Below are 26016 nucleotides of genomic sequence, written 5' to 3' on the forward strand. Positions count from 1 at the left end.
CGAAAACAGGTCTACTAATCAATGCTACCATTAGTTGTTCAAAGGCAACCTGATGTATCGCCTTAAATTCAAATTTAACATCCTTCCGCAGCAGATCTGTCAATGGTGTTGCAATAACAGCATAACCCTCAATAAACTTTCGGAAATAAGAAGTCAATCCTATGAAACGCTGCACTGCTTTTTTATCAACTGGCACTGGGAACTTTTCGACTGCCCTCGTCTTCTCATGACTTGGTCTTATCGTATTATTTTCTATTATATACCCCAGAAAATTAACCTTTTGTCGTAACAGCTGACACTTTCTCCAATTTATACGTAGCCCATTCATTTCCGCTATCTTCAGTACTTTTCTCAACTTTGACAAACCCTCTTCTATATCTTGACTAAAAATAATAACGTCATCCATATAGACTGCTGCTTAATTATTCTTTACCAAATCTCTCAACACAGCCATTATAAATCTGGTAAACACCGCTGGAGAATTTGAAATTCCCAATGGTACATATAAAAATTCAAACTGACCATTCTAAGTCACAAAAGATGTATATTTTTGAGACTCAAATTCTACAGGCACATGGAAAAAACCATTTGTTAAATCCAACGGGGTAAAATACTTTGCACCCTTCAGTTTCTCCAACACTGTATCCATATGTGACATTGGAAAGTTATCACGAATTATTTTCTCATTCAGCTTTCGGTAATCACAGCATAGTCTCTTGCTACCGTTCTTTTTGGGTACCAACACTACTGGTGATGCATACTCCGATGTACTTGGCTTTATAATCTTCTGAGCCAGCCACTCTTCCACTTGCTTGTCCACGATTTCCTGTTCACACAACGGTAATCGCCTCGGATGCTGGAAAACTGGTATCTCATCCACTAACACAATTTTCATTTTGATCGGCGGAACTACTTTTCTCTGAGGTTGGTACTTTCCTACCATACCCCTAAACTCTCTAGCACTGAGATGACCAACATCAATTGAAAACTCCTTCTCAACTTCGTCAATACTTGACATGCAAATGCCTTTATATTCATTAAACAATTCCACGCATGAGGACGATGCTACCTGATCAAGTTTCTTATCTTTATCCTTGCCACAAACTCTACGAACAAATCTTGTTCTTGTCTTGTCTTAGAAACTTGCATGTCAACATGATCCAGAATAATCCTTCCTAAAATGGCTTCAAAACCAATATCCTCGTCTGGAATGACATGAAATTCTACCTCCATTTCAATCTCATCGATTTTCACTGTTATCGAAAAGCTACCAAAAGTTACAACTTGACTAACTCCAATACCTGTTAAACATTTCTCCTGGCCGATCAGTTCAAGATTTCTAAATTTCAAAAATACCCTCCTGCGAATTAAACACAAATCTGCTCCAGTATCAATCATACCAAATTCGCGTACTTAATATCCTTTAATTCCAAACCTGATGGAGTGAAAATACCTGACGGCTTATCAACGACTTCCTTATCTCGAATAATGTTCGTATTCGATCTCTTTTCTTGTCTGGTTTCGACCTTGACATTACATTAAACAACAAAAATCATTTTTGGGACAATCTTTCCTCAAATGCGATTTGTCTCCACACTTAAAACATTTTCTAAAATTCTCTGCCATCGACCCTTTCACCGAACTGTCACTTTTATTACTCAGCGGCCAATTCTTACTCATCGGCTTGGATCCGCCCTAGCTTTCTGGTAAACTTCGATCTGAAATTTAAGCTCCTTTAAGTTTCTAGCTTGGTACAGCATTGCCTTACTTGCCCTAGCGTCTGGTATACCATCCACAAAATATTCGATTAAACTCTCATCATCTAGTTTAATTGGCTCGGCTATCTCCATTAACGCATACAAAAACTCATGCAACGAATCTCCTTTTTTCTGCTGGCGCTTTTGCAACATTCTATGTACTTCTACGGACGACAGTTTAACACTAAACTCATCCAAAAGAGCTGCCTTCAACGAATTCCAGCTACGAATAACACGCAAACTACGAGCACACCAACTAACAACTGCTTGGCATAAATGAATAATTGTAATTGACTTCATTGAACAGTAGCTGCGCATTCTTCTAATTCCTCTATCCATTGATTGATGTCGGGGTTATTAGAACCAGAAAATTGTGACACACTACCTTCCACGTCTTTTAGCGTAAACCAAGATTTATACTCTGCCTGTCATCGACTGCTGTTACTTCGGACTCATCCTCTGACTCTTCTTCATCCTCAACTGGAAAGCCGTGATGTATTAATAGTCTATCTTGCAAATCGCGCTTTCGTCCCGTCGTCTGCAACGCAAGCTCTCTTAACTTCTCTCGCAAATCTGAGACTCTCAGTGTCATTATCTCTTCAACTTGCATCGTGACGATTTAAATACAAAATAATTGATATTAGCTTATATCTAAGAAAATTTAATTAAATCAACTTAAACAACCTTATTACTGCTGGCCTGTTAACAATTTTCCAGTTAACATCGACTCCGAAAACGCCTTCAAAGTCGTCACTGTTAACGATCACTTCTCTGTTAACGCTCACCTTACTATGGGTTTACCCTTGTTAACTCTCGCTTCTGCGCAGAACTTTCCAGACTCCGCACATACACCACCACATCCAGATCTCGCTTGCCTGTCGATGTCGATGTTGCCGTCCTCTCTTTGTTGCCTTGCCTTGCTCTCGCTGTTCGCCGTTAACTCGTTGTCGCTTCCCGAATCGTTGCTGCTTCTGCTGTTACAAAATGGTCGTCTCTTTGCTGCTTGTCTCTTCTTGTAGTTGTAGTCTCCGTCCGACGCAGTGCAACACAACAACAATCAATGTTCTTTGATTCTTGCTGTTTGCTGCCGTCGTTTTGTCGCTTCTGCTTCCTTTGGAACGAAGCCTCACTTTAACCTTCAATTACGAAGACATCACAACTACTAGAGACAGTTAAAAACTCAATCACGCAGTAAGAACCCGACAGATTAAGATTCATCAAACAAATTTAATCAAAACCAGGTTTTGGCCAACAAAAGTGGTCGTTCGGACCATAGTGGAACGCACTCAGATTGTCGTCTCTGTGCCGCTTGTCTCCTTGTAGCTCTAGCCTCTCAGACGCAATGCACAACATCAACAATGAAGGTTTTGATTCTTGCTGTGTGTGCTGCCGTCTGCCGTCGTTTTGTCGCTTCTGCTCTCTTTGGAACGAACGCGCTCAGATTGTCGTCTCTGTGCCGCTTGTCTCCTTGTAGCTCTAGCCTCTCTGACGCAATGCACAACAACAACAACGAAGGTTTTGATTCTTGCTGTGTTTGCTGCCGTCTGCCGTCGTTTTGTCGCTCCAGCTCTCTTGAATGCCTGCCCCCACTAATGCGCCTGCTTCGACAAGTGTCTCTCTCGCACTTATAGGCCAGACTGCAATTCAATTTCGCACCGCGAACGATTTCTTGTGTCACCAGTCTCGTGTTTGCCCAAAATTTCCAAATACACGCACAAATCTCACTTGCAAATGTTGTCTTGGGCTTATTTTCGGACGAGCCCCCAATTTGTAGTAGTTTAAGTTGCTTGATGGCAACGAATAACATTTATTTGATAAGTATGTTGGATTTAAAATTATAACAGCTCCAAGTTCTACAAGTATGTTTGTGATTAATTATATGCGTGTACGTCTGATGCGTGGCTGAACTGACAACTGAGTGATCTCCCTCTCTTGCTATCGGCTCTCTCAGAGCCGATTACTGCTCTATCCCGACGATACGACCGCTTCGTGTCTCTCTCTTTCCTTCGTTTCCTACATAAATGTAGAGTTGTGGTCTCCGCAGCAACTCAGAACGTTCCCTATCGTTTTTATAACGCCACATTTACATTAATTGCTATTGGTTCAGATTTGCGCGATTTTCTATTGGCTATTGGTAATCGTAGATCAGACCACTCCGTCGGGCAGCTCCCACAAAAAAAGGACATAGGTACCCGACGAGTGGTCTGATCGTGATAAAAATATATGCCGCACACCAAACCGATGGGCACACAAAATAACACGAAAATCGTTAGAGTAATTTCGGAGAAATTTATCAACAAAGATCTCCCAAAAGAGAGGACATAGGTATCCGAAGAGTGGTCTGATCGGGATAAAAAATAGATGCTGGACGATGCGCACACCTCACCGATAAGCACACAAAATTTCACCAAGGGTCGATTCCGTTGCAATTACCGGAATTACAATGTAGATTAGATTGTTTGACTGCTTCAATTAAAAAGGCGAACGAAACCTTTGCAAGACATAACAGGTGATGATGCATATATGCAGCCGAGTTGGAAGAGCTGAGGATTGTAACAAAGGGAAAGCTATTGTCGCTTATCACAGCCTTTGATGCATCAGGCGATACGAAGCCAGTATTTTCTTTAACCCCAACTCGTGCTAGACTTCCAAAGTTGGCATTACCCAAATTTAGTGATATATATTCGGAGTTCAAAAATTTCATTAGCCATTTCGAGAGACTAGTTAGTTCATAGCGACGCTAGTATACCAGTGATCAAAAAATGTAATCATTTGATTTCGCGCCTCTCTGATGAAGCATTAGGGACAATAAAGGCGTTCCAAGTCACCGGGCCAAATTATGAAAAGGCCATGACCGGCCTAAAACGATTATATGACGAGTATTTGATTTTTACGAATAATATCTCCGCATTGTTCAATCTGCCGAGAATATCGCATCAGTCCGCATCGTCCCTAAGAAATCTAATCGATACTGTTTCGTCGATTTGCGGATCGTTTCTGTCGATCGGAGACGATACAAAAATTTTCAGTGCAATGCTCATTCATCTCGTTTTGAACAGCGTCGACACAGTGACCAAACAAAAGTGGGATGAACAGCTAACTTATGAGAAGTTGCCGCTTTGGTCTGACTTTGAGAAAGTCTTGAATCGCCGATACCAGCATCTGTCTGCTGAATAATCGACGAAGCCAAGGCAAGACAAAGTCATGCTAAGCAAGCAACATAATCGCAGATCATTTGCTTCTTCTTCCACTTTCACAAAAAATAGAACTCAGCAAACTTGTAGCTGTTGTTATTCAGGAGAACCTGTAGTGTCAAATTGCCCTCCTTTTTGGCGTCTCTCGGTTGTGCAAAGGTTCGAGTTTGCCAAGTCGGCATCCTTGTGCATTAGGTTAGGTTAAGGCGGTAGCCGTAAACCCCCGCCCCCCAAAGCTCTCTTGGGCCTATAAAAGGACCATTGTGTTGCCGCACGGGCATGTGCCCCTTCTCGTTGCCTGAAACCGTGAGAGTTAACCGCCAGGTCCGTCAGTGCGCCCGTGATGGTGGTCTTGGATGGTGGATGTTATTAAAGGAGCCTTCTATGTCGTAATGTATGTAAAGTTAAGAGACGCTTCGATAATCGATGTCCTTCCGATAGGAATGCTGGGAGTCTAAGATCCGAATGGGCGGAATACACGCCGTGAGATGCAACCCCAGGAGCCATTCCACCACCTTCAGAAGGAAAGACGATAGACTTATGGTTCTGAAATCTTTTGGGGCAGTGTGCGAGGTGTGACCTGCCTTGGGCATGAAGACGACTTTGGTCTGAAGCCAGGTGTCAGGGATGCACCCGTGGAAGAAGATTCCCTCGTAAATTATTTTGAGCCAATTAATGGCTTTATGTCCCACGTGAATCAGTTGGGCATGAAAAGTGCCGTCTGGCTCCGCGGACTTGTAAGGTTTAAAGCTTTTGATCGCCCAGGAAATATTCTCCTTACTTAGCACGCTCAGGATGGCATTTGAGACGACAGAAGAAGGCGCGAAGTAGTTCGGTCTGTTTTCATCGCAGCCAGGGAAGTGAGTATTTAGGAGAATATTTAGCGACTCATCGCTGGACGTAGTCCAAGACTGGTCGACGTTCTTCAAGTAGCCCAAGGTGGGTGTTGTCTTTGAGAGAATTCTGCGCAGGCGCGAAGCTTCTGAGTTGTTCTCGATTTCGCTACAGAACTTAAGCCAGGAGGCGCTTTTGGCTTTTCTCAGTCCTTTGTTGTAGGTTGAGAGACTGGCCTTATACTCGGCCCAGTTTTACTCAACGTTTCCAGCCTTACCTTTATTGAAGAGTCTCCGTGGGGCTTTCCGGAGTTACTTCAGTTTCGGATTCCACCATTCCGGTTTCTTCCGGCCTCTGTTCTGTAAGGAAGCGATCCTGGCTGGGGTACACATCTCAGTCTACATCCAGGGTCGAATCTACAGCCATATTTGTAATTTGCTGGGACTCCGAGCTTAGGACCTACAATGGTTGACGGAGGACTACTCCCACGAGTGGGATGATAGTGGCGAGGGGTGTGTGGGGCCCTGAAGGGCGCCCTAAATAGACTGGAAGGGACACCAACATACGTCACCGGGAGCACTTAGACGATCGCCGGATAGCGGCTCCGGGATCCTGTTGGGCTACAAACTGCTGAAGGGAATCATGTAGGGCGCCAAGTAGTATCACCAAGACCGCCGGATAGCGGCCTTGGGAGTTTGTTGGTTTACGAACTACTGGAGGGAATCATGCAGGGTACAGACGGGCATCCGTAACGAATACGGACCACCACGAGGGTAGGGCAAAAGGGAGACTCGGACAAGAGGCATAAGGTTGGAGAGAGAAGGCGAGACCCCGGACATCCAGTTTCGGATGAATAGACGTGAATAGACGCGGACTGTTGGTGAACAGGCTATGTTTTCATTATATCCACTCTTTTCTCTTTATTTTGTATGCACGACTAGAGCCTCGCTTACCCCTGAATTCCCACGCTTTTTTAGCAGCCACTCGGTCTGAATGTTTTTTTCCGCGAACACGTTCATTCAATTCGGCACTCTCTGATCGACTCTTTTTTTCTCCACGTTTTTCCAGCTCAGTACCCGCGTTCTGCTGGCTGTGCCGATCCAGCGTCAGCGTGGGCGGCTAACGTCGTTATTCTGGCTGCGGCAGAAGGCTGGCGCCCTTGTTTTTACTCTCTTTCGGCGTCTGTTGCTGCGTCGGTGACTTTCGCCCCTCTTTTCCGCTGCTGGCGCGTCGTTGCTGTTGGTTCACTATTCTCGGCGTTTCTCTTCTGCCGCTGCTGCGACGTTGTTGTTGGGTTTCGGTTCTCGACGTTTTCGTCGTCTCTCTTCTGCCGCTGCTGCGTCGTTGTTGTTGGGATAACCAATCTGAAAAGCCAGTGTCGTCTGCCGTGATCTCGGCTTTCCCCCCCTTTTATAAAGATAATAAGCTACGCGGGGCTTAGAGACCCCTCGGACCGTATAATATAAAAAATTAATAATGTTGAGCCTTCGTGTCCTTTCCCCCCTCCCCCGTAGCCTAAAACTGAAAGTCAACGCTTAAATCTAAGAAATGAGAAAAAGACAATCGCTTATTTCTAATAAGGAAATGTACCTTAATTCTAAAGGTGTTGTAATCGGAAACTTGGGGTCCCTCCAGTGGGAAAGGAAATGAGAGCGAAATGGTGGGCGGAGCGTAAGCTCCCTCACAGTTCTTGCCAGAGGAGCAGGATTTATCAAGCGCCGTATTGCAGGCGTCGGTTAAAATCTTAACAAGACGAGTCGTGGCCTCCCTGGGAAACTCAGGTGGGGACCCAGGGAGAACACGACAGAGGTAGTCGGAGTACCGAGTTCAGTTTCTCCCCCTGAGGTTACGGAATTGAACTGGCTTCGGTAATGAGAAGTACCTGTGGTCCGAGACGGAGTGTTCCTCCAGGACCCTCCAGGATACAATGTTCATGTGTATCTCATGAGAGGTAGGCGTGAGGTCCAGGACATACTCGCGGTTTTTAATAATGACGATGAGGTCACTACCCTGGTTTAATAAGACCATCTGAGTGGTAAGAAGGTAACTGAAAAGGTACTCACCCCTTTCGTTTGTGTCAGTGCTTCCCCACTGGCAGTGAAGTGCTTTGGCGTCGCACCCCACAATTCGGCCGATGTCCTTGACCTCACAGTCTGCGATAAAAGCCCGGAGAGGCGCGTGTGGCGGGGGGTCAGGTTGGTCATGACCCATGTATGCGCAGCAGATCCTCAGTGAGCGCACCTGGCCTTCGAAGCTCACTGCGGTGTGGTCTTTATTGCTGAAATTTGGGAGCAAAAATAAATGCAAATCTCTTCTTGCAAGGATGCAGGTACAAATTTTACCTGCCGTTTCAGCTACGTATATCTTATAGTCCGAAGTCCTCAGACCGGAGACCCTGTTTTCGAGGATCTAGGGCTCCTAATTAAGGACTATGTCGACTCCACCCTGGGCCAGGTGGAGCAGTAGAGCAGCGCATGCTCCCTTACAATGGTGGAGGTTTATCTGCAGGAGCGTCAGTGACATTCCTGAGGCTGCATCCGATGCCGGGTTGTCCTCCTCACACGAGGTCACCTCCCTCGGGATCTCCGGCAGCTCCGGGTCTGTCTCGACCTCCACTTGCCTGCCCTTGCGATCCGGCTTGTAGGTGGATATGGTGTTAAGACCTTAAAAGAAAAGTCTAGACATTTGCGAGTTGAGTTGTAAATTCAAACTAAATTTTTTTCTTAAAATCAGAGCAGAGGATACACTTTACTGATGGTGTCTATTTGAGTGCATGTTTACATTAGTTTTATTTTAGGATCGCATTTGTTAAGTGTTTTCTCCACTTGTGTTTTGATGTCGTACAGATCTTTGTTTACACCAGTGCAGTCATAACTTGTCTACTTTATGTGATTTCTTTAGAGATCGGTGTTGTTACATGAGTGAATGTGTACAAAAATCTATTTATGTTTAAACAATCTGCAAGCGGCCGACAGTGGCATTGTATTGACGATCATATGTTCATGTTTGAACATTCTGCAAAGGGCCGAAAGTGGCATTGTTTTGTATTTTAATTCTTGTGAACCTTTTTGTGTAAATTTTCTTTATAGCTATAATTACAAGTACAGATAATCATTTACAGTCAGTTACAGTGGGTAGGTAGGTAAGTGCTATCGTTTGCAGTCTTCGTGCTACTTTAATTCTTCTTACGGCATAGATTATTAATATTATCATTATTATGATTCCGATAATCAAGGCCGCATTTCCAGATACATGATGGAACTTAAGTCCTTTTAAATCATGATGACCATCTTTTAACAATTTTAATTCGTTTCTTAACTTATCCATTTCTTCTGGGTTTTTTGGTATTTTTGGTATTATACCCGATACTCAAAATGAGTATTGGGGTATATTAGATTTGTGGTGAAAATGGATGTGTGTAACGTCCAAAAGGAATCGTTTCCGACCCCATAAAGTATATATATTCTTGATCAGCATCAATAGCCGAGTCGATTGAGCCATGTCTGTCTGTCCCTCCGTCCGTCCCCTTCAGCGCCTAGTTCTCAAAGACTATAAGAGCTAGAGCAACGGTGTTTTGGATCCAGACTTCTGTGATATCTTACTGCTACAAAAATATTTCAAAACTTCGCCCCGCCTACTTCCGTCCCCACAAAGGACAAAAATCTGTGGCATCCACAATTTTAAAGATATGAGAAAACCAAAAACGCAGAATCGTAGAGAATGACCATATCTTTTAGATTGCAGAATCTGAATTGGATCGTATCATTATTATAGCCAGCATCAAGAAAACAATTTCATTTTTTCTCGCCCTTTCTCTCTCTAACACACATGTAGTGGCTATGCTACGTAAAACGTTGCTTAGCGTAAAACATTAGCGCCTAGATCTCAGAGACTTTAAAAGCTAGAGCAACCAAATTTGGTATCCACACTCCTAAGATATCGGACCGAGACGAGTTTGTTTCAAAATTTTGCCACACCCCCTTCCGTCCCCCAAAGGACGAAAATCTGTGGCATCCACAATTTTGAAGATACGAAAAAACTAAAAACGCAGAATCATAGATAATAATCAGATCTATTAGGCTGCGGAATCTGGATCAGATCAGATATTTTTATAGCCAAAGGAAACAAATCTATTTGTCACGCTCAGACTGATTTTCTGTCTCTCTCGCACGCACTCTTTGTCGTTTCGTTTAATATTTGCGGCGTCTGCCGGAGGAGAGCCATACTGACTAAGTGTCGGGAATAAAAATTTGGAGTTGCGGTATCCGCAGCAACTCACAACGTTCCCCATCGTTTTATTATACCCGATACTCAAAATGAGTATTGGGGTATATTAGATTTGTGGTAAAAGTGGATGTGTGTAACGTCCAGAAGGAATCGTTTCCGACCCCATAAAGTATATATATTCTTGATCAGCATCAATAGCCGAGTCGATTGAGCCATGTCTGTCCGTCCGTCCGTCCCCTTCAGCGCCTAGTGCTCAAAGACTATAAGAGCTAGAGCAACGGTGTTTTGGATCCAGACTTCTGTGATATCTTACTGCTACAAAAATATTTCAAAACTTTGCCCCGCCCACTTCCGCCCCCACAAAGGGCGAAAATCTGTGGCATCCACAATTTCGACGATACGAGAAAACTAAAAACGCAGAATCGTAGAAGATGACTAAATCTTCTAGAGTGCAAAATCTCAACCAAATCGTATAATTATTACAGCCAGAACAAGAAAACAATTTCACTTTTTCTCGCTCTGTCTCACTCTAACACACAGGTTTCATAGTCGGTTTTGCCAATTGCCAAATATGAGTTCAAGGATCTCAGAACCTATAAGAGCCAGAGCAACCAAATTTGGTATCCACACTCCTGTGATATCGGACCTTGACCGTTTCGTGTCCAAATTTCGCCACACCCCCTTCCGCCCCCGCAAAGGACGAAAATCTGAGGCAACCACAAATCTCAGAGACTATTAAGGCTAGAGTAACCAAATTTGGTACACACACTCCTTTAAAATGTCACTATAAAACGTATATCTCAGAATTTCGCCCCACCCCCATCCGCCCCCACAAAGGACGAAAATCTGTTGCATCCACAATATTGCAGATTCGAGAAAACTAAAAACGCAGAATCATAGAGAAGGACTATATCTATCCGGTTGCTGAATTTGGATCAGATCAGATAATTTTTGTAGCCAAAAGGAACAAATCAATTTGCATTGGCTACGCAGCGCCCGACGTCACGCTCAGACTGATTTTCTGTCTCTCTCGCACGCATTCTTTGTCGTGTCGTTTAATATTAGCGGCGTCTGCCGGAGGAGAGCCATACTGACTTAGTATCGGGTATAACTGTAGAGTTGCGGTGTCCGCAGCAACTCACAACGTTCTCCCTCGATACTTATATTACTTGTATAAAAGGAAGAAATTGGCTCGTAGCTTTCTGTTTAAATACTGTGATGAGGTACTAGTATTTTGTCATCGGTTCGCACAGTACAACCATTTATTATTGTTAAAATTCTTTGTTGCGGAAGATCAATTAGTTCTTGATTTGAGTTTCTACATTGAATTCTAGCATTAGTGTTTACTGGAACTTTGAAGAGCCAACTACCCTGCCTTTCTAATTCGACCCACAATGACCTTGTCTCTGCTATCTTCCTATAAACGCAATTTGAATTACCTTTTGGTTTGAAAGGAGCTATCTCACAAGCATATCTCATTGGCATTGCTCCAAGGCCAATTACCTTCGCATACTCATCTATTCATTTGCAATTTTTGGCATTTGTTCAAGGTAGCTTCAGTCATCGAATGATAGGAATCGATTTCGAAGTTATATACTAAATACTTGGAGCTCAAATCTACCCTGACCAATTCTTGTTCATACTCAAACGGCATCGGAACTATCCTAAACAAATGGGATGCTTGTCTACCAAACAGGGGAATCTTCACGTTCAGAATTAATTTGTTATCACCAAAAATTCCTTTCGCTGTTAATAGGCTGTAAATTTCCTTTAATTCTGTTCCTGTTCTTTTTCCTGGAAGCAGCAATGTTTCTAATAAGTTATCTTTTATTTTTTCTATTTCTCCCTTTAACTGTATAGGTTTTAAAATATTTGGATTTAGTCTACCATGATTAATATCTATCAGTAGATTAATAGCTGCTGATTGAATTCTATCGCACTCTTCAATAAAGGAGCTTAGTTGCTGTGTTACCATAAAGAAATTTATAGATTCTTTGTACACATAGAAACTTTCATTTAATGCTTCCGTTTTCTACTCTGGCGCTCATACTTCTAAAGTTCAATTTTATTTCCTCGGTAGTTCTTTTGAGAAAATTTACCGTTGACTCTAACACCGATGTTTGTTTTTAATTAAATCATCTAGGTTAGCCGATTAGCTGCTTGCCAAACAGCACCTAATTCTTGGCCCTCAGCCGCTTATTTTGTTTGTTACTTATGTCTATGTCACTCATTTGTTTGTTAAAGCTTTGCGCTTGCTTGCCCTGCTAAACGCTCTCTGCCAGCTCGCTCTTCGCTATCTCCGCTTTGCGTCTGCCTACCGACGTCGGCCGAGCGAGTCCATCGCGCGCCATCTAAAGGCCATGGATCGCTTTCTCACCAAGGAAGAGCTTGCCGAGTTAGATGAGGCAGAACTTCAAGCTCGCTTAGAGCAAATCGAGCGAATGAATGCGGATTTCGATGCCGCTCAAACGAGCCTTGAAAGGTTGGATTTCCTGCAATTAGCCCATGATGCCCGGCTGGACTTTGCGAATGTTTATGTCAAGGTTAGGTCCAGGCTGTCGCGGGAGTTGATGGCTGCTCGCACGGTAAATGTTGCCAATTCAACAGCATACTCGGCATACTCTCGAGGGGAATTCGTCGTTGTTCGCCTATAATATTATAGGCCGTTCTCGAATGCCCGAGTTGCAGCTTCCGCGATTCGGTGGGAACTACATGGATTGGCCAGAATTCCACTCGATGTTCTCGACAATGGTGCACAAAGACCATCGTATCCCAATCATCGAAAAATTCCAATATCTTCGTGGATGTCAAGATGGTGCTGCGCTGGATACGATTCGTTCCTTGGAACTTTCTGAGGAGAATTACGACAAGGCGTTGAATTTGCTAATGTTGCGATTCGATAATAAACTGTTACATTTTCAGGCACACGTCAAGGCTATTTTCGGGCTGCAAGGGGTGGAGAAGGGCTCAGCTATCGGCTTGCGCGCGCTCAGCGACAAAATAAATTCGCACTTGCGTGCACTTCAGACCTTGGCGACCCCGCAGGAGATTTCGGATGGGTTGCTGATCTTCATCATAGGCACGAAACTGGACCACAAAACAAAAGAGAAATGGGAAGAGAACTTGCCGACGTCAGGATTGCCTCGGTGGTCAAGCATGGCCTCATTTTTGGAAGCGAGATGTCGGATGCTGGAGAATTTGGGATCAGCCATGGCAACAAGTCCTAGTCAACAGGTGGGAGAAGACAAACCTGTCACCCTTATCACCTCCAGTAACGACCATCCTAACCCCATATGTAACCATTGCAATTCCTCCGAGCATTACATATCTAGATGTCAGGCATTCCTGAATCTCTCTGCGTTTGAAAGGTACAAAGAAGCAAAGAAGAGCCGCTTGTGTTTGAACTGCCTCAACAAAGGCCATGAATTGCAGAGGTGCAGGTCAGGACTTTGCAGGCATTGCCAGGCCAAACATCACACGCTACTCCACACTCCATCGGGAACTGGTGCTTCATCTTCCTCTTCACCGGCCGAGGAATCGATCCAGCAAGAGGCCGCGAGTGTGCTTCTAGCAAGCGGGTGTTCTAGCCCTCCCCCCTCGATTCAGAAATCTCAGCCCAGCCAGAACGTGTTGCTACCTACTGCCCTCGTCCATGTAACAGATCGTTATGGAGCACTTATCCCATGTCGTGCCATTTTGGATTCTGCGTAACAGGAAAACTTTGTAACATCTAGACTTGCTGATCAGTTGCAGTTGGATCATCGCTCGTCTTATGTTCACATCTCTGGAATCGGAGATTCCATTCTACCTTCGAGCAAGTCTGTACATATAGTTGTACAATCCCAGGACGCAAGCTATCGAGCTTCCTTCGCTGCAATTGTCACCAACTCAATTACGGAAATGCAGCATAACTTCGGCCTAGACGCAAAGGATTGGCCCATGCCGAATAGTCTAAAACTAGCTGATCCTAATTTCTCCAAGCCCCAACGTATCGATTTGTTGATAGGTTGTGGTTTGTTCTTCGATTTAATGTGCGTCGGACAGATTCGACTATCAGACCAATTGCCAACATGGCAGGAGACAAAACTTGGTTGGATAGTGTCAAGAAGCATTGATAGCTCGGAGAATAAGAGTGCAGTTTTAGCCGCTTTTGAAAATTCCTCTTGCATCTCTAATGACGTTTTTGGGCGCGCAACGCTGGAGTACCAAAACTTAGAGCAGCAATGCAGGAAGCAGCTGCTCGAGTGCCAGGTGCAAGTGGAAAAACTGCGATCGGAGAATCAGGAAATTCAGCGCGAACTTTTCGATATATTAAAAACCTACATATCCACACTAAATGAAATTCAACTTTCAACAATTTCTACATTGCCAAATTTCCTGCCATTCTATGCAATTACAGAGGTTCCCGATGATCAAGACTCAATCACGACAAGGCGTCTTCGTAGAGAAGCGCCGATTGCTGCATTTGACGATCATCCCAGCGCAGCCGCCAGCTGCGCCCAAGCAAGCATCTTCAAGAGGGCCGTTGGAAAAATAGCGGTTTTGCCCCTTCAGGATGGATCTGTTGAAAGCCTTTTCCTTCCAACGGGGGGTGAATGTTCGGAGCAGAACCCAGCCGACTAGCTGCTTGCCAAACAGCACCTAATTCTTGGCCCTCAGCCGCTTATTTTGTTTGTTACTTATGTCTATGTCACTCATTTGTTTGTTAAAGCTTTGCGCGTGCTTGCCCTGCCAAACGCTCTCTGCCAGCACGCTCTACCGACGTCGGCCGAGCGAAGCTGCGCTTAGCGATCGGAGCGGCAATGTAAAGGGCAGGCAAGCCACACTTGCAATTTGTATGTCACGCATTAAAAAACATATCGTAATTTTATTTCTGCGCCGAGTTTTATTTAATTCGAAATAATTAGTCGGCCGATTGGGGATAAAAAACATTATCTCCACAATATTATTGAATTGATCTTCAAAAGTATAAAGTTTACCACACACAACTTTCATTGTCCCAATCAATTTATCCCCTTTTTTATCATTTGAAAATACTGGTCCATGTTATAATAAACAATTAAGTCTCAGGATGTGGTTCTCATGAAGAAACCTTAACTGGTGAAGAGAGAAAGTTTTTGAAGAGTACTCTTTGAGACCTGGAACAAAGGTAGCTGTGCGCTCACCACAGTTAATTGTGCGTTAAACAGAACATAAATTAAAAATATCGATGAAAAAAACAACGTATTGGTTGGTTACAAACTCAAAGCACAAAAGTAACTAAAATCCAGAGACAAAATTTATTTTCTCTTAAACTTTTTATGGAAAATTAATAAGATAAATTGTTTAATTGCTTTCGCAATAATACCCGATACTCGAAATGAGTCTAGGGGTATGTTAGATTTGTGGCAAAAAAGGATGTGTGTAACGTCCAGACCCCATAAAGTATATATATTCTTGATGAGCATCAACAGCCGAGTCGATCGAGCCATGTCTGGCAGTCAGTCCGTAAGTCTATCTGTCCCTATGAGTGCCTAGAGCTCAGGACTATAAGACGTAGAGTCACGAAATTTTTTCTCCAGACTTCTGTGATATGTGACTATTACACGTGTATTTCAAAACTTCGTCCCGCCCCCTTCCGGCCCCTCAAAAAACCGAAATCTGTGGCATTCACAATTTGAAGGTAACGAGAAAATCAAAAACGCAGAATCACAGAGAATGACTATATCTTTTAAACGGCAGAATCTGAACCAGATAGTATTATTATTATAGCCAGAATGAAGAAAACGATTTCGTGTTCTACCGCTCTGTCTCTCTCTAACACACACGTTTCATGGTCGGCTTTGCCTATTGTTAAAAGTGAGTTTCTAGATCTCAGAGACTATAACAGCTAGAGCAACCAAATTTTTGATCCACACTCCTGTGATATCGGACCTTAACGAATTTGTTTCAAAATTTCGCCCTAAAGTTTTTTAAAATGTGTTCTTACCGTGTGTACCATGGTGCCGCAGTGATACTTCACAGTAACTTCGATTCAGTCCTTTGGATTAGTTTAGTTAGTTAGTTAGTTTTCCCTTAGTTCGCAGTCATATGTCCAAACTGGTTCGAGAACTGCATTGTAAAAAAATACTTTGTACTCTAGTTTTAGTGGCGAGCGGAGGTTAATAAGCCAATGTCGATTACTAGCTCTAAATTTCAGTACATTTCTCCTAGTTTTGATTTTAACGCCAAGCTACAGTTGTTTTTTTTTTCATGGACGTTTACATGCAATGACTGAATCTTTCAAGAGGCGATGCAGTTACTGCGGCTGTTACGCGCGGATCCCAGGCAAAACGCAGCCCTCCTCCCGCCCAACCGACCGAGGGGCGCTGCCGCATGACGCACCGTGCGTAGCCGAATCGAACGCGAACATGCAAGAAAGGTAGCCATTAGACTAACATTCGAGGAAAATTAGCACTAAACTTACTAAGAAACTAAGCATGCAATCAAAATACAAATACCACTACAATTACTAACTACTAGAAAGGTGTGTAAGGATTAGTAATTTAATAAGAGGAAGAGAATTAGTGGTGGATATAATATGGTAGAGGGAATTATAATACGAGCATAAGACCCTAAACGGTTCATGCAAGGAATAATTCGATCTACAAAGTGGAAGGAACAACGGTATACAATTTTTAGTCTGTCTAATAGGAATCGGGAAGTTTATGCGGCTCAACAGATCAGGGCTGTCTATGTCACCCCTGAACAAGTTGTGCATAAATATCACACCAAGCTTTTTTCTACGGTTAACTAAGGATGGGAGGTTTACTAATAATAGTCTACTAGAGTAAGATGGGAGTCTTACACCCGCATCCCAGTTAAGGCCCCGCAGAGCAAAGAGTAAAAAGTTTTTCTGTACTGATTCTATACGGTCCTGGTGTACTTTGTACTGAGGGCACCATACACAGGAGCCGTATTCTAAGATCGGACGAACAAGCGAGGTATAGAGAGTCTTTGTTATATAGGGGTCGTCAAATTCCTTTGACCACCTCTTTATAAACCCAAGCACGCCCATGGCCTTATTTACCATGGTAGAAATGTGTTCGGAAAACTTTAACTTGGGGTCTAACATAACACCCAGATCATCCACCAGGGTAATTCTCTCAAGAGAACCCCCAAATAGGGTGTAGGGAGCCAACAAAGGGCTAGAACGATGAAATGTCATAACTTTGCATTTCGAGGCATTAAGGTGTAACAAGTTTGCACAACACCATGACTGAAAGCTATTGAGATCGGATTGCAAGCGAGAATGAAATGAAATGTCCTTGTACTGGACACAGAGTTTAACATCGTCCGCATACATAAGCACTCGAGAGTATGTTAATACTGAAGGCAAGTCATTAATAAAGAGTGTGAAGAGTAAGAGGCCTAGATGGCTGCCCTGTGGTACTCCCGAAGAAACCTTTACTGGTAAAGAGAGAGAGTTTTTGAAGAGGAATCTTTGAGACCTAGAAAAAAGATAGCTAGAAATACATCTCAGGAGGTTGGGCGAAACCCCTAAAAGGTCAAGTTTATGTGCTAAAAGGGAATGGTTTACAGAGTCGAATGCTTTACTAAAGTCGGTGTAAATAACATCCGTCTGTAAGTTACCTTGAAAGCCTTTAATAATGAAAGAGGTAAACTCTAACAAGTTCGTGGTGGTTGATCGCCGCCTTCTAAGTCCATGCTGAGCTGGAGATATAAGTGACTTGCAGAGATGTTGCAAGTGCGAAGTTAAAACCTTCTGAAATATTTTGGGAATAGCGGATAACTTTATTATGCCTCTGTAATTTTTTGCGTAAGACTTGCTAGAGAAGGAGAGGAATTAATAAAGATTCCTTCCAGATCGGGGAGAAGCAAGAGGAATCGATGGACAGGGCGAATAATTTAGGCAAGGGTCCACGCAGAGCCTCGGCGCAGTACCTAAGTACACAACCTGGAACCCCGTCTGGACCCGGTGAAAACACCGGCTTAACTAGTCAAAGATCATGAAGTTGCTGGCTTGGTTACCTCGGGTGCGTAGCGGTGTGCGGGTACGCGTTGTTTCTGAGTGACGATAGTCGACGTTCGTCTTCATGTTGTTGCTGCAGAGCGCGATTTTGGCTCATTTTTATTTATTGCTTACAGAGCTTATGCTCCTAAGCGTTGTCATTGTTTGTCCAACATTAAATATTTGAACAATTTTTATTTTGAATAAATGAAAGTCGAGCTTTTAAAATCCTCATGAAGGCGGGATCAACTTTTTCGAATTTAGTTTATATTTGTTAGCACAATTCTTGTCGAACACTAAACTTTATGACGCAAATCTATTTACTAAAATATCTTCACTTTTTAGGAATGGAGTACTTAGAGTTCTTGGATATATCACATAATAAACTGAAAACACTTTCAAAGACCATATTTGGAATTCGTAACGTGGCACAAAATGTACGGATTCTAGCCAACGCTAATTTATGGCATTGCGATTGTGCACTACAACATGAAATGAACTTAATTTTTGCGTACCATTCGTCAACATCGTCAATGTATTGCTGGTCTCCAGAGGTATTCAAGAACTGCTCGGTATTTGATGACCGATTTTGCGATAGCAAGGATACCGAAGAATCCTTAGAAGCTGTCGCAACCACGATGACAGCACCAGCAATCACCTCACAAAACTCAATCATGAAATCAACGGAAAGTCCAATATACATACCAACACTGCCGACATCAGCCACAGTACCTCCTAACGAACTTGTAGCACTGGAATGTCTCGCACAAAATCAGACTAGTACCAAGACACAGGAAAATATTAGACAACATTTATGGTGGCCTCAAATAAATTTTTTTCCTAAAACCAGCGGACCACTCACCGTTCAAATTACAGTAGAATTGGAAGACCTAAACGGTCTTTCTTTTGGAATATTTTGGTTTTCAAAGACGACAAAAGAGTACTATATGATGGAGCTTTTTCCTGAGGAGTACGGGTTGGGTTGTTATTTTACAATGCCACTGAAAACGATTGTAACGGACTTAGTGCCTAACGTTGCTTATACCTTTTGCCTGATCGACTCTAATCAAAATGGCGTATCACCTTTTAGTTGTAAATCAGTGCATATAAGCGGAAACTTAGAAGTTTATTATAATTCTTGGATTTCAGAACATATCCGCTCAAATGTAAATAGAAAAATCCATTTTGTTTGATTATAAATAAATTGTAATATTTTTCATTTTCAAGGGTATGTCATGGATGATCTTGGGAATCGTGGCATTTATGTTTCTAGGAATAATATTTATGTTTCTAGTACTAAAGCAAAAGCCCATTTGGTTAAGAGGCAGCAAACGTGTTATGAAACCGAAGTGCAGCTCTGGTAATATAGTCGTCTTGCCTCGAGGCAACACTGTTGAAAACGTAGAGAGACAAGAAGCTATAATTTCGGAAAGTAAGCCAAAAAGGTATGTAATTGATCTTTGTACTCACTCTTATTAATATCTGCGTTTCATTTATAAAGGCTACTTTCCTGTATTTCGAGGCATAACTCTTCTGATAGTATTTCCAGTACTCAAAGCTATATGATCGCAAACCTCTACGAAAGCGTACCAACCTATATGACATTGGACGAAGTTTCTGTAACGGTCGATAATGGTTATTTTTTTGTAGAGGATACACAAATACCCCACCGTTCAAAACGACTTTCGAGTGACCCTCTCCCAGCCGTACCAAATATGTAAACGTAGTTATATCATATGTTCTGCTTAATTTTACTACTTTATTGTGAAAATGTTCCAAATGTTATTTTTTCACTCTTGAATATACATAGTATATAAAACATGACTCTTGTGAACTATATCGGAATGTTTCTTCTTAAAATATCCTTTTAAAAACTGTAATAGGCTCTGCACACTGAACACATCGCGGTGAAATGGTGCGAATTTTTGACAGATGTGGAGCCCCGATTCACACTGCCACCATGCACCATCTACCATCCGTCAAAAAGGAGCTGAAGAACGTAAAATTACAAAGTTTTGGACTGAATTGTGATAAGTTCACAATTTTAAATTAGTAAATTGCCTATATTACAGACTATAATAAAATAATACATATATGTACGTTACCCTTTAACTCCCTTAAAAATTGCAGCAGGTCTGTTTGTTGGCTTGGCCTTGGCTGCTCGCCATTTTCTAAAGTATATCTCGTTATTCTACGTTAAAGGTATTCCCGTATCTTTTAAGAAGTGGTCTCCGGGGGTGGGGCGAAATTCTGAGATATACGTTTTATAGTGACATCTTAAAGGAGTGTGTGTACCAAATTTGGTTACTCTAGCCTTAATAGTCTCTGAGATTTGTGGTTGCCCCAGATTTTCGTCCTTTGCGGGGGCGGAAGGGGGTGTGGCGAAATTTGGACACGAAACGGTCAAGGTCCGATATCACAGGAGTGTGGATACCAAATTTGGTTGCTCTAGCTCTTATGGGTTCTGAGATCCTTGAACTCATATTTTGCAATTGGCAAAACCGACCATGAAACCTGTGTGTTAGAGTGAGACAGAGCGAGAAAGAGTGAAATTGTTTTCGTGATTCTGGCTATAATAATTATACGATCTGATTCAGATTTTGCACTCTGTAAGATATAGTCATCTTCTACGATTCTGCGTTTTTAGTTTTCTCGTATCGTCAAAATAGTGGATGCCAAAGATTTTCGCCCTTTGTGGGGGCGGAAGTGGGCGGGGCAAAAACTTGAAATATTTTTGGAGCAGTGACATATCACAGAAGTCTGGATCCAAAACATCGTTGCTCTAGCTCTTATAGTCTTTGAGCATTAGGCGCTGAAGGGGACGGACAGACGGACAGACGGACGGACGGACAGACGGACGGACGGACAGACGGACAGACAGACATGGCTCAATCGACTCGGCTATTGATGCTGATCAAGAATATATATACTTTATGGGGTCGGAAACGATTCCTTCTGGACGTTACACACATCTACTTTCACCACAAATCTAATATACCCCAATACTCATTTTGAGTATCGGGTATAAAAACGGAGAAATTTTTTTCTTGTAAATTTTGGTGTCAGAGTGGCCGAAAAAGCTCGGCAGCTTTCAACCTTCCAAGCTTCTCTTTCTCCGTCTGTTTCGTTACTGCGGAGCGCACTGTCAAGACCGGCTGCATAGAGTTCTAGACGTGGTCCGATAGTTTATTTCGCCTCCTCTTTCGTCCTTTGCTTCAGCCAACTTTCGAGACCGGCTGCACATATATCTCTCTCAAGTTCGAACTTGAAACAGTACAAAACCTCTCGGTCGTTCTCTTGTGTAAAACTGTTGGCTCTTTTTCAGTCGTCGTTTCGTTGCTTTCCCGGCGCATACATTTTAGACACACACAAATAAAAAGTGCCGCAAAAGTGATCGCAAAACATTTTTAGCTCGTCTGAGCTCTCGCGTTGCATCATTTTTATTTAACTTTTATTCAACTGTGATCGATTCACACTCTCCGCGTCATCAATATATAGCCAAAAACATGGCCAAAAGGAAAAACAATAGAAGGAGTGGATCGTTGGCTATGGGCAATGATAGCGATACATTGACAGCTGGCGATGCTCCACCTAGTGAAAGGGTTAGTGTGAACGCAGCCACCACCCAATTCCCTGCATCTCGGATTTCCTTCATGAGGCTAAAGGCTAGAGTATTTTTCGACAGGCTAGAGTCCATACGCACAGAGATAGATCGTGAAGAGCTGCGCCAAATGGATGAATATGATTTGCGAGGATTGTTGGAATCATTGACGGAGCTGAAATCCAATTTTACACACACCAGATTGGAGGAAGTTGATTTCGATCCATTATTTACATGGCCAATCGATCGCGCTTGCCACAGCTGCAGTTGCCCAAGCTTCAATTCCATGTTCACAGCTGTGACTGATAGTGAAACTAAGCTGACTTCTATCGAGAAGTTACAGCATTTGCGATCTTGTTTCAGCCGAGCGGCGTTGGACACCATTAGTTCGTTGGAGATGAGCGAGGCTAATTACAATACCGCATTAGATATTCTCAAAAATCGATTTGCTAATTAACATCTCATTCTACAGGCACGCACTAGAGAAATATTAGGGCTGGTGCGTGGGGACTCATCTGTTGTTTCGCTGCGGGCGTTTACGGACGCCGCCACCTCACATCCTCGCCCGTTGGATGCGCTGGCAAATAAGGAGGAAATACCTGATTGCATCATCGTCCACGCACTCTGGAAGAATTTGGAAGGGAGACTCAAGTGAAATGGGAAGCTGCGTCGTCGAATCACGATCTTCCATCCAGGGCGAAATTATCTGCCTTTCTGGAACAAAGATGTCGTACCCTTGAAGGCATTCACCACTCCATGCAAGGGCAAGATGGTCAGGTTGGCAAGTCAGGGAAAACCGTGAGTACGCATCATCGAAAATCGTTTGTAGCATCGTGCGCTCCTGTTACCTGTTTGTTTTGTGAGGGCACGAACCATTTGATTGCCAATTGTCAACGGCTCAAAACTCTATCGCTGAATGATCGTCACAAGGAAGCAAAGAGGCTCTTTTTATGCGGCAATTGCCTAGGGTCATCACTTGAAAGATTGTAAATCAGGTTCCTGCCCTACCTGCCAATTGAAGCACCACACTCTTCTGCATTTCCTTCGTCCAACAGAGCCCTTCCATACTGCTTCGTCATTTGAGCCGCTGTCAAATCATACCGCCATTATTGCATTGTCGCCCTCCTCGCCGCAAACACATATATCCCAGCGTCGTCAAAAACAGCGCTGGAACGTTGGACTCGGGCTCGCAACTGCATTTCATAACTACTCGTCTAGCTAATCAGCTTCAACTGCGAAAAACCAAGCTGCTTACTGCAGTCTCTGGCATAGGAGATTCTAGCTTCTCAACTGAAGGTATCTCGGTGCATTCCGTTCTGAAAACTCGGATTTCAGATTTCACCACTAGCTTCACTGCCGTCGTTGCCCATAAGATTACGGACAGTCAACCTCGTGTCTCAATTGGCACTGTTAATCGGCCTATACCTTTGAATATCCAGCTTTCTGACCCGTCGTTCCATTAGCCGCAGCGGATAGATCTGCTCATCGGAACCGGACTTTTCTTTGAGTTTCTGTGTGTGTGACAAATTCAGCTGGCGCCTGGATTACCCTTGCTACAGAAGACACATCTCGGATGGATTCTATCTGGTGGCAGGCACTCGGCCCCCAACTCCTCGTCGTTTATCGCAACCCAATCTTCGGATGACACCAATCACAGCACACGGCTCGATGACTTGGTTCGTCAATTTTGGGAAGTGGAGCACATCTTTGAGCCAATTGCTAGGGAAACAAAGGAGGAACTTCACTGTGAGGAACACTTCGTAAACCATCAAACTCGCTTACCCTCAGGGGAATACTCTGTTCGCTTGCATATGAAGCGAAGTTTAGAGTCCTTGGGAGATTCCTATTTGCAAGCAAAGCGGCGCTTGGAAAGCTTGGAGCGCAAATTCGTGAGTAATCCAGCTCTTCATGAAAAATATTCGGCATTCATGAACGAGTCCCTCTCCCTCGATCATATGTCTCTGGGGCCCAAGGAAGATAGGCACAAGTGCAAATATTTCTTGCCACATCATTGCGTCATCGAAGAGGACAGCTCCAGCTGAGGGTCGTATTCGACGGCTGTGCAGCTACCACATCTAGTCTTTCGTTAAATGATCTGCTTATGTCTGGTCCCACCATTAAAGCCATCTATTTCACACACTCATCCTAGGATCTAACTAGAGATGATTGGTAATAATAAGCTGTGCTAGATAGGGAACAATTTTCCGACAAGTGTCACTGGAGACAACCAGCCTAAGGGATCATATATCTTGGCTAAGGTAGATAATACTATTCTTTTGTTATTTTTCTTAATTGGTTCATACTGGAAACTGAACCTAAACTCGTCTTTAACCGGTTCCCATTGTAGTCCTAATGTTTTGACGGATTCATTCTCCTCAATGGTTAATACTTTATTTTCTTGGTCATCTCTAATGCCTTCTATAATTTCTGGGATATTTGTTATCCACTTTCTTAAGTTAAACCCAACCTTATTAAACTCCCGGGTAATTCCTTTACATGCTTTTTAGCATCCAGTATCGTGTCGGCACCTATCATCAGGTCGTCCATATAAAAATCATTCTTTATGATTTCCCTAATTGCTTGTGTGTAGGTAATGTTTTTTATCCCCAATCGGCCGACTAATTATTCGAATTAAATAAAACTCGGCGCAGAAATAAAATTGCGATATGTTCTTTAATGCGTGACATCCAAATTGCAAGTGTGGCTTGCCTGTCCTCAGCCGACGTCGGTAGGCAGACGCAAAGCGGAGATAGCGAAGAGCGAGCTGGCAGAGAGCGTTTAGCAGGGCAAGCACGCGCAAAGCTTTAACAAACAAATGAGTGACATAGACATAAGTAACAAACAAAATAAGCGGCTGAGGGCCAAGAATTAGGTGCTATTTGGTAAGCAGCTAATTGGCTGGGTTCTGCTCCGAACAGCTTGATTTTTGCAATTATCTGCTATTGCAACAAGAACCCTGGTTGCTAAGTAGGGTGCTGAAGCTGTACCGTACGTAACGGTTGTAAGTTTATAATCTTTTAACTTTTCGTTTGGATTATCTCTCCAAATTATATGCAAATATTGTTGATCGTCTTTATCAACATTAATTTGCCGGTACATTTTTTCAATGTCCGCCGATATTACAAATGGCCATTTACGCCATTTCACCATAATATCGAAGATATATTTTTGGACCCTTGGTCCAACCCACATGATATCATTTAAACTTTTATTGTTTGTGGTTTTTGCTGAAGCATCGAAAACCACCCTCAGCTTTGTCGTTAGACTGGAATCTCGTATGACTCCTTGATGGGGTAAATAATATTTCCCATCTTCTTTGGACTCTACCATATGTCCTAAGTTTTTATATTCATGCATGAACTTTACATAATTTTCTTTTAATGTTTTATTGTTGCTGAGCTTTCTTTCTAAACTATAAAATCGCGCTATAGCTTGGGGTTTTGACTCTCCTAGATCGTTTTCTTTTTAAATGGTATTTTAACCACATACCTACCATTCTCATCTCTTCTTGTTGTTTCCAAGAAATGCTCCTCGCACACATCTTCTTCTACGTCATTCTTTTCACTTTCCAATTCCCAGAACCGCTCTAAGTCCCCAACTTCAATTGTTGTCGCCACAATAAATGTATCACCTTTTGATTTGGTGCAACCGGATATAATCCATCCGAATTCTGTATTTTGTCCAAGTAGTCCGTCTATTTTTACTACTACGTCTTTTAAAATATGGGTATACAAATCTATCCCAATTATTACTTCTACCCTACTTGGTTTGTTAAAGTAAGGTCTGCCAACACATAATCTTGCCACTTAGTTTTGTCAATATTGAAAAAGTTTAATGTTAAAGTTTTTATCAGTTTCGGAAGAATAATTGCTTCAATATTTAGAGGACCTTTATTATAATCACGAGTTTACCGATAAAGTAACTTTGTACTTTGAAGTGCAGGAGTCTGTACATGACAATCCACTTACCTCGGTGTTGGCTCTTTTTCGTACTAAGTTTAATATTTGCGCAGCTTCTTCTGAAATTATGGTACATTGCGACCCACAATAAATGAATACTCTAAGGTTTTAATAGCCACCATTCCTTTACCTTACTTTTATAGGTGCTGTTGCTAAGAACGCTTGTTCTTTTGTCAAGCAAGTGTTAGCATTTTCCCTCTTTTCGTAGGGAATATGGAGCATCGTATAAAATTTTTTTGCTTTGCGCTTGCTTGCCCTGCTAAACGCTCTCTGCCAGCTCGCTCTTCGCTATCTCCGCTTTGTGTCTGCCTACCGACGTCGGCCGAGCGAAGCTGCGCTTAGCGATCGGAGCGGCAATGTAAAGGGCAGGCAAGCCACACTTGCAATTTGGATGTCACTCATTAAAGAACATATCGCAATTTTATTTCTGCGCCGAGTTTTATTTAATTGAAAT

At 42.8% G+C, this 26016-nt stretch overlaps 1 protein-coding gene across 1 annotated transcript in view; it reads left to right on the plus strand.

The window, feature by feature from the left end:
- Window positions 1-19826, plus strand: part of LOC26532499 (uncharacterized) — a 54816-nt gene extending 34990 nt beyond the window's left edge. The window contains exons 4-6 of the mRNA XM_033378146.1: window positions 18348-19168; window positions 19230-19447; window positions 19504-19826. Of these exons, the coding sequence (XP_033234037.1) occupies window positions 18348-19168; window positions 19230-19447; window positions 19504-19723 (1259 nt within the window). The 3' untranslated portion in view covers window positions 19724-19826. The remainder of the gene's footprint in view (window positions 1-18347; window positions 19169-19229; window positions 19448-19503) is intronic.
- The last annotated feature ends 6190 nt before the right edge of the window (window positions 19827-26016 follow it).

This window comes from Drosophila pseudoobscura, chromosome 3, assembly GCF_009870125.1.
Source record: "Drosophila pseudoobscura strain MV-25-SWS-2005 chromosome 3, UCI_Dpse_MV25, whole genome shotgun sequence".
Classification (NCBI taxonomy): Eukaryota; Metazoa; Arthropoda; class Insecta; order Diptera; family Drosophilidae; genus Drosophila; species Drosophila pseudoobscura.